The sequence below is a fragment of the Carassius auratus genome, chromosome 36, assembly GCF_003368295.1.
Source record: "Carassius auratus strain Wakin chromosome 36, ASM336829v1, whole genome shotgun sequence".
Lineage (NCBI taxonomy): Eukaryota > Metazoa > Chordata > Actinopteri > Cypriniformes > Cyprinidae > Carassius > Carassius auratus.
The window spans coordinates 6599267-6609185 of NC_039278.1; the positions used below are offsets into that span (position 1 = coordinate 6599267).

A 9919-nucleotide genomic window follows, 5' to 3' on the forward strand; every position below is an offset into this window, starting at 1 on the left:
ATATATATATATATATATATATATATATATATATTTATATAGGCATTGTTGGATGGGTAGGACTGAAAAATAAATTTGTAAAATAAATATTAAACGGATTTCTTTAATGTCATTTTGTACTACAAACAGTATGACAAATAAGAAGATAGTACTGTATAATAAACAGTTTTTGCTTTACATACACAGAAAAATATGGCTAGCTAAACAAAGAAAAGCTGCAAAAACAACAACAAAACAAAAACAAATCAAAACATAAAAAGTATGTAAAAGTATGAATTGTTTTCATGACAATTTGCAGGCAATAATGTAACAATTCAACAATTATTTGAAATATATACATAATATATATATATATATATATATATATATATATATATATATATATATATATATATATATATATATATATATATATATATATATATATATAAAATCCTTTTTCTCTTTTGATTTTTAATTGAAACTCTTTATTGAAAGTTTTGTTTGCTTCACATAAAGAAGAAAAAGGGGGCGAGCTAACCAAAGAAAATGAAACAAAACTGTATAATAATTATAAGAACGTTTAAAGCAAATAATAAGCCAAGTTTTATATAAATCATTGCATGTTTATAAATAATATGAAAACAATGTGACAATACGAAAATTCAGAATTTAGAATTTAACAGCACGCTCCAAATTGTTTTGAAAATATATTGTCCTTTTTTTTCTCTCCCTCTGTTGATTTTGAAGTGAGCTATGTGCTCCGGCTCCGGCGTGAATCTCTAACACAGGACACAGTTACAGTTCCTCAGGAGGAACACACAGAGACGACTCTGCCTTATCGTAGTAAAACGCCGCTTTGTAAGTCACCTCACACCTGTACGTATTCCCATGACTCCATTTATGAGCGAGCAGCGAGTACAGGCCCACAGCAGAGAAGGTGCCTCCAGGCTCTCGGTGCACTTGTGCAGGGCTGCTGTGTTTCTTGAGACCTGTTGCTCCGTTCACCTTCCATGTGATCCTCACGGCTTTAGACTGTAACCCGGTGATGACACAGGCCAGCGTCACTCTCTCTGCACGCTGCTTCTGAACGCCAGAAGGCAGAAGAATATGCACCTTCGGAGTCACCAGGTGGTCAACACGGACGTGAGGAACTGTTGGTGAGATCACGATGAGCATAAAATCAGCAACCAGGAGTAAAACTACATTTCCAAACCTTCTGAAAGCAGCTCTTACCTTCCACAATAAGTCGAAGTCCTCTGCTAAACATCTGGTTCAGTTGGTCCTTCTCACCTGATGCAATGCTGTAATAGAAATCTGCAATGAGCTTCATGATCAAATATTCATTTGCATTCATTGACTTAACTGTTAAAATCTCACCAGAGCAGAAGAAGGGAGATAATAATGACGATAAGACCACTTGCTTTTCTGTTCTTGTTCATTTCTGTTGCAGTTAGTTTCTTTATATGCCTTATTTACTGTGTATCAGCAGTATATTTCCCTCTAGAGCCAGTGAAGCTTGGTCTGTTTCAGTGTTGACTCTTATAAAGTTGAGACAGAGGTTGACAGTTGAGGGAAGAACGTCCCATGTGCTCACATGCTGGGTGCAGATGGTCCATTTAAAAGCACTCAACCATTACACTACTGATTCCTTCACAGACTGTGAATCAAGTTCTAGGAAATTACTCATATTTTTTATAATATTACAAATATTTTTTGCTTACAATGAAGTCTTTTAAAAAAGGCATTATATTTTTTTATATATTTTAAAATTAAAATGTTATTTTTAATAATATTTTCCAATCACACTGGTGTTTTCATTTGACTATCACTGAGCTATTAATATAGTTAGTAATGTTTTTTAAAGATTTAGTTGTTTTTTTACTGTTTAGTATTTATATTATTTTTGTTTATGAATTATTATTTCAGGTTTTTTCATGGTTTTAGCAACTTAATAATAACCATGGTCATGCATTGTGCTATTTTATGTTTTTTTATGCAATCACTTATTTCATTTTATTTTTTTATTATTATTGCTCTGAAGTGTTTATATTTCATAGTTTATGCTACATGTGTGAGGATCAGTCTGCTTTCTTCTTTTTATCCACAGATCCAAGTGCTTCATCAGTTTGACTTACGTAATATAATAGAATAGAAAATAGATATTATATAGATATACTATATTAGTTATTAGTAACTTCTCTGAACTGCAAGTATACATTTGGTATGGTGTTAATTCATATTTTTGCATGATAAGCCAATAAGAGAATACCGTTTTTCTTTTTTGTCATACACATTGAAGTATCAGTAAAAAACATATTTGACTGTTATTCAGTTAAGAGGGACATAAAAACAGGAAAGAGCCGTTGGTTTAATGGCAGAGACAGATGCTCGTCACAACACTGCCAGCACTTCTGCACAGATCTCCTGGGAACCAACTGATCCAATTAGTGCAAAGTCTGCAGCTTTTGAGATGCAAGCCAAACTTTAGAAAGACAGCTTATATGAAACAGACACTGATGGAAAATTGTATGATACAATGGGAAAAAAAAAGTTTATTGATTTCCATAAATAAACGTAATATATAATACAGCATTTGCATTCAGTTGTTCAACATTTGAGTCTGGTTTTTATCTGAAAACCCGCAATAATAAGTGCCAGTATCATTTCGTAAAGTTGTGGTGATTTGTAAGAGGTGACGGGGTTTTAACCCTTTCCTGGTTAAGATGGCATATCTGCTGCGGTCCAGTCCTGTGCCGTAGCGCACACATGAAGTGTTGGTGATATTGTAGGAGAGGATCAACTGTGGCCCGTGCCATAGAGTCTGCTTATACCAGCTCAAAACCCCCTTGCTGCTGTTGAGTATCAGTGGGCAGCTCAGCGTGACATTTTGCCCCTGCTGCACAGAGACGGTCAATGAAGTCTTCCATAAAAAACCTGAAATTACATGCACACTGAATTTCAATATAGTCAAAGTGAGTGAGGAAGAAATACATTCAGGTTAGGAATATTTTCAATCAATAGGCTATTGTACATAAAAAAAATTATGTATAATATATATATATATATATATATATATATATATATATATATATATATATATATATATATATATATAAATAATAAACATGTGAATATTATATAATTCTTAAAAGCAGAAAAAAAATTACAAAAATGTATAATTATAAAAAAAAAATCACAAATTGAATTAGCATTCTATTTATTTAAACATCAAAATACAAACTTAAAATATTCGAGGAGAAAATATGAGTTGAAAACACTTACAGTGCAGTGCCAGATACACAAGTGTAAACAGCTTTATGTCGCAGCTTATGCGAAGATCCATTGTTTTATTATTTCTACAAGTGAACTTGGGTGAGAGCTGCTGAAGTGTGGCTGTCTGTATGAAGCTGCTTCCTGTAGGACGGTGGGTTCAGTTCTTACAGTCACACGAGTCTCTCAGGAGAAATTAAACTGCTGGAGGGAGGGTGCAAATGATGGGGTCATGACCCCAAAATATTCTCAAACAGTGTCTTTTATGTTATGCTATTTTTGTTATTTCTTTATGTTAAAGGGGACAGTGTACATTAATAAACATTAAAACAATGTAAATGTACCCGAGTTAGCTCAAAAGTGCTAATTTTAATCGGTAGTCCCCCAGCCAGATTTAAACAAGGGAAACTTTAAAAATAATCACAAGTACAAAATCACAAACAATAATAAAAATATAATTGCATACAACACATTATGGTACATAAGTACAATTCATATAAAAATTATATAATATTTAAATACACACATAAAAGCATTAGTGCCCACAAGTTTGGCTCTCTACAAGCCATTTTTTTGCATTATTTTTGAATGAAAAGAATGACAAGGACTCTCTAATGGTTGCCGGCACTGTGTTCCATTGCTGAACTGCTCTTACGGAGAAGACGGCCTGACCAAAAGCTGTTTTTAGATCTAAAATGTTTTGGATCTAAAATGTATAAAATAAACATAGTGGAGGAGGTGCTAAGCCATATCTAATTTTATAGATTAAACAAATGTTTTTGAATTTAATTAGATTATCCCAGGTAAGTAACTGATATTTACTCAGAATACTACAGCGGTGGTAGTGATATGTTTTTTATCCAGTATTTTTAATGCTTGTTTGTATAATCTTTCTAATGGTTTTGTTGTTGTAAAGTGAGTATTGGACCAGGTTATTAAACAATATGTTATGTGGGATAAAATCATGGAAAAGAAATATAATTTGGCAGCTTCTGTTGACATGAAATCTCTAATGAATCTGAAATTTGCTTAAAAAATTTTTTATGTGAGTTTTGACATTGAGATTTGAATCTATATATAATCCTAAATATTTATATTCTGTGACGACCTGTAACCTTTCTCCAGATATAAAAATTTCAGGTTCTATATTTATATTGTTTTTAGAAAAAAACATGGTAACTGTTTTAGATATATTCAATTGCAGACAGGATTGTTCAAGCCAGATTGAAATCGATGACATGGCCTCAGTTAGTTTAGAGGCAACTTCCTCTGCAGATTTCCCATAGGCCAAAATAACTGTGTCGTCTGCATACATCAAAGTGTCACAGTTCTTACACAAAGATGGTAACTCGTTAAAGTATAAACTAAAAAGAATTGGACCTAAAATTGAACCATGTGGATAATAGTAAGGGGGTGGAATTACATTAGTCAATTCTTACACTTTGTGAACGGGATAAAAGATATGAGTTAATAAGACTAATAAATGTAAAAGAAAAATTAAATGCATGAAGTTTGTGCAGTAAAACTGAATGGTTAACTGTATCAAATGCTTTACGAAGATCTAAAAATATTCCTCCCACTATCCCTCCTTTGTCTATATTTGATTTAACCTTTTCCAAAAAATAACATGTTGCAAATAACATGTAAAAACATTTTACTTTTGTGTAATGATGTGCATCCAAACTGTAGTATTTTGGTTTAAAATTATGTTAATGCAATAAATATGAAAAAAAGCTCATTCACAATGTTTTGAATGTGGAGAAACATGCATTTTGTCGTCTGGGGGTGTAGTCCCAGCATCTTCCGCCAGGGGTCTGTATGTGTGTGTATGTATATATACATAATAAATATTCACAGTTCAGGCACATATATTATGTAAACAAACCCTGAGCTAAACAAGCACAGTAAATTTGAATTGCACACTCCTTGCACTAGGTGCTCAGTATGTTATTGAAGTGAGCTTATAATAACACAAAGTGAGTTTCCTAGGCTTTTAGATATGGTAGTGCAACATTACATTTTTTGACATTAATAAAACTGAGGCTGTGTTCTGTACTTTACTTGAGTGTTATTATTTTTTTCTGGAAACTTATGACTTCAATACACTGGAATGACAAATATCGTACTTTTTACTCCACTACATTTCTGTCAAGGTCCTCCAAGTAGAAGTCGTTACAATGTAGCATCTTTAAAAGTCAGTGGGTGATTTTTTTATTTTTTTTTTAATCAGTCTATCAGGTATCACTCTTGTAGTGTTAAGGGAAGTGATTTCCCAACACTGACTAGTTACAAGTGCAAACGAGACGGGACATTGGTGAAGCGTGTGTGAGTGCCTTTTTAAGTGTTGGATGATGGGCGTGCAGATGAGAGGCAGGTGTGCGTGATCAGTATTCCGGTGAGGGAGTGCACTGTGATTGGGTGGTGTTAGAGCCTGGCGTGTCTGTGACAGTACCCCCCCCTCACCCCCCCCCCTCCACGGCCCGATCCTGAGGGCCAAATACCCCGACGTCGTGGTGGTCTACCTCTTCCTCGAGGGGCCGGGTCTGTGGTGAAATCCACTCCTAGGTGTGACCATGGTCGGTTGGGAACAGGTAGGAGCTTACCTGATGGTAGGTGGCGCGAGCTCTTCGAGATGGCGCATTCCTTACACTCTTGCATGTACCTCCTGACATCAGATGCCATGTTGGGCCACCAGAAGTGCTCTTTTAGCAGAGAGAGGGTTTCATTGACCCCCGGGTGGCCAGTGCGGTGTGAGAAGAGTGGATGAGTGGAGTGCGCCGAGTCTTGTTGATGTACTGTAGACCTGGAGGGCCTACCGGGTGGAGCAATGGTGGGAGTATCGGAGGAGGGAGCGGTTTCTGGGGACCAGGAGATTGGGCTGACAATGAGCTTTTCGGGAAGTATTGCGTCGGGTTCTTCAGGGCTTTCCGCGGGTGAGTAGCGACGGGACAAGGCATCCGCCTTGACATTCCTGGATCCGGGACGATAGGAAATTGTGAAGTTGAAACGGGTAAAGAACAATGTCCACCGAGCTTGTCGGGGGTTAAGTCTCTTGGCCATCCGCAGAGACTTGGGCTTATTCCGGTGGAGGCTCATAAGGGGACTGGTCATGGAACTGTAATTTTGGATGAAGCGGCGATAGAAGTTGGAAAAACCGAGGAATCGTTGGAGTTCTTTGATGGTTGAGGGTGTTGGCCAGTTTCTGACAGCATCCACCTTCCCCTCATCCATCCGGATGCCACTGCTGTCGATGTTGTATCCAAGGAACTGCATTGAGGACTGATGGAAGCTTCCTGTTCAGGAAGCGGAGAGGATGGAACACGAAATCAGGACAGGCAGTCCAGGAAACAGTTGTCGCCCCACTTCAGGACTTCGCCAGATTTCCAGGAGATGACTGGGTTGTGCTGCTCCAACCACAGGTGCCCAGTGATCATGTGAGTGTTGAATTCCTCCAGAACCAGCAGATGAATCTTCTCCTTGTGTAATATGCCGATTTGCAATGTAAGTGGGCCGACACAACGGCGAACCTGTCTCCTGCTTAGCGGTCGTCCAGTTATTGAGTGGATTTGATAGGCAGACGGCATCAACTTGGTTGAAAGGTAAAGCTGGCAGCAGAGGGCACCGGAGATGAAGTTGCCAGCTGACCCAGGATCGAGGAGTGCGTTAACTGGAATGGAAACATCAGCAGCAGTAAGTGTTACAATAGTGGTGAGTGGCTTCATTTGATTTGCAGAAGGAATAATAGCACTCACCATGGGACGAGGAGGAAGGATGGGGCATGTGGAGAGAATATGCCCCGGAGATCCACAGTATAAACACAGATTCTGGGTAATCCGCCTCTGCCGTTCAGTCACTGACAATCGAGTATTGTCAAGTTGCATGGGTTCAGAGGCTGGTTCTGGAATGCTGATGGATTCTGGTTGTGTTGAAGCTGGCCCTGATGCTCTTCGAGACACGACTGCATACAAGTGGCGAAGCGGATGGTGAGCTGGATGAAGCGTTAAAGCCCAATGATATCCTCGTTTGCAGCGAGATGCAACCGCACTTGTGTTCAGAGTCCTGAACTTCAGAGCATGATCATTAACAGACATCTTGCCTTGTTTTAAATTATATAATTTCTTACCAATCGACGAATCCCACACGGGTTTTCCAAAGACTTCTCTTGGAGGCAGGTAAGTACAACACTTTTGAGTCCTTGAAGTCAGCCGGTAGGAGAGTCCTATGTTCAAACGAAACCGGACAGTGGTGAAGCGTATGTGAGTGCCTTTTTAAGTGTTGGATGATGGGCGTGCAGATGAGAGGCAGGTGTGCGTGAACAGTATACCGGTGAGGGTGTGCGCTGTGATTGGGTAGTGTTGGAGCCTGGCGTGTCTGTGACAGGTTCGGGGTGTTAAATAATTGTATTTATAATTTTGTCGGCTAATTTATATAAGTCTGTAACATTCTAAAAGCTCTTTATTCCAAAGACACTGTGAGATAGTGAGTGTTTTCAGCAGTTAAAATGTATTGTAAGTTGCTTTAGAGGCACAAGATAGGGCAGAAATGACATCAAACAATAAAAAAACTGCATTGACATTTCTATTGCATATCAGTGTTATAGATATATTATTTATTTAGTCTGGCATGTTTTATGATGCCAGTTATTAATATTTTATCACTGACTGTGTTTTAGAATAAGAGAGAAAGAGAGAGTGATTCAAACACACTCAACACATGGTCCTACTAATTTAAATCAGTTTATATGCTTTTTGCCTTATCTCTGTCTTGTGAATGCACCAGTTGTTGTATTTAGCATCTTCTCCATTATGAATTATTAACAGAACATTAAATAAGGACGTGTGTACATAAAACTCACTGTGAGTTTCTCAATCTGGAATCTGGACCTGATGTTTTCTGCCCAGAATAGACATGAATGGAATCTAGAGATCTGGAGTTCAAATTCATTATGTTAGTGAGTCAGAGTGCTCTTTTATTGCTGGCTGGCTTTACAGCGCAGGGTAGACCTTGACGTTGTCAATGTACACATGCAAATGTTTTTTTTTAATGCAAACAAAGAGAAGGAGTAATATGGAAAACTGCTTTGGTGTGGAGCGACTGCCAACATTTTGTTTATTAACCCCATACAGCTTGACATATGAAATAATAGTCTTTTATTATTATTATTATTAATTTTTACAGAGCAGTTTATAGTTTTTAATTGAGCATAGTTTCTTTTGCGCCTTTTTTATGTAGTTTAGTCTACATAGGAGAATATGGATCTCATAATCAAGGTGGTTTTATTTCAATTATCAGATCCAAATTGATGAGAGAGAGAGAAAAAAAGCAATTTGATTCAGTTGCTGATATTTGTATGGCCAAAGAGTAGGATGAAATTTCAATAGCTTGTAATATAAATCAACGAATAAGTATTATAAATAATAGTTGTCACTCTATATCTCCCAGTAATTTGTTTTAATAAGATGATATTTAATTATTTTATTTAATAATAATTAAAAAAGTTTTAATATTAGTTTATGTAGTTTATATTGTGGGGCAAAACGAAACAATGCAATTCCATGATAACTGAGAGATGAGCAAATAAACATTCATCAATAACCGGTTGTGTTTGATACTCATATTTGAATATTATTTTTTTGAAAATTATTTAAGGGTAATCAAGTAAACCTATTTTTTATTTATTTATTTTTGTTTATTTTTAGTTCAGTAAGAGGTAATCTTGAAATATAAAAAAAAAAAAAAAAAAAAAAAAATGTAAAAAGGTATTCTGACATTTATTCAGTGATGATTTAAAATCAAAAAAATATATATTTTTTAATACAACTATAAGGTCTTTTGTTTGCTAAAAAAAAGTATGAACTAGATGACACAAGGCATGTCGTAAATTGTGTACAACAGGGTTTTCAGCTAAATTTTCATCATTCTGAGAATTTAGAGGCCTTGGAAATTTTCATATCAGAAACTTTGCCTTTAGTGTATTATAAAATGATTACATTTTATTTAATGAAATTAAATCGTTTGAAAAATGGATGGATGGATGCAACAATGAAATATCTTCTACCCCAGAACTGTGCAAAACTGACAGATGCTATTAAACCTCCCAAGTCTGACGAAATCTAGAATGCACCAGAATCTTGCAAGAGTTCATAATTCAAGCACAGGAATTCAATATAAGGGGGCCACAGCCCATAGAAACAGCCTGCACCCTTCAGTATTGTGTAATCACCCCCAAACTGATGACTCATCACTCCGGGCAGCAGAATTTTAAAGGTCCATTCTAACTCAAACCAGCTCAGCTCTTTAATCAGCAGAGGATGCAAATATGAAGTCTATAGAGATATATCAATATATACATACCAGCATGTCTACCTTTATAAAGACATTATCTAAACAGAGATAAATAGAGTCCGTTCTCCTCTAAGCTGCTGTATGTGTGTGTTCATGTGACTCAGAGGGGCATGGACAATCTGTACCTGGCAAAAGTTCAGGAAACGCTGAGTTGCTCCGGTTAAAACCGATCAGAATAAGACTCAGCAGAGGTAAAACGCTCTTCTGAGATCTGGGGCCTCTGCCAGGACACTCCCCAGTACAGAGGAATGGAAACTGAAACACACTCTTTTAGTAAAAACAGGAGGGAGGCGCCTTTTGGTTTCCCGACTAACGGCGGAGG

The 9919-nt window shown here is 36.8% G+C and overlaps 1 protein-coding gene across 1 annotated transcript; it reads right to left on the reverse strand.

The window, feature by feature from the left end:
• Positions 1–471: 471 nt before the first annotated feature.
• LOC113055690 (Ig alpha chain C region) lies at positions 472–1506 on the reverse strand. Its single transcript, XM_074559847.1, has 3 exons — positions 1360–1506; positions 1216–1283; positions 472–1133 (listed from the first exon to the last, which is right to left on the reverse strand). Exons 1-3 carry the CDS (start codon positions 1419–1421, stop codon positions 778–780), a joined length of 486 nt encoding a protein of 161 aa, XP_074415948.1. The 5' UTR covers positions 1422–1506; the 3' UTR covers positions 472–777.
• Between the last annotated feature and the right edge of the window lie 8413 nt (positions 1507–9919).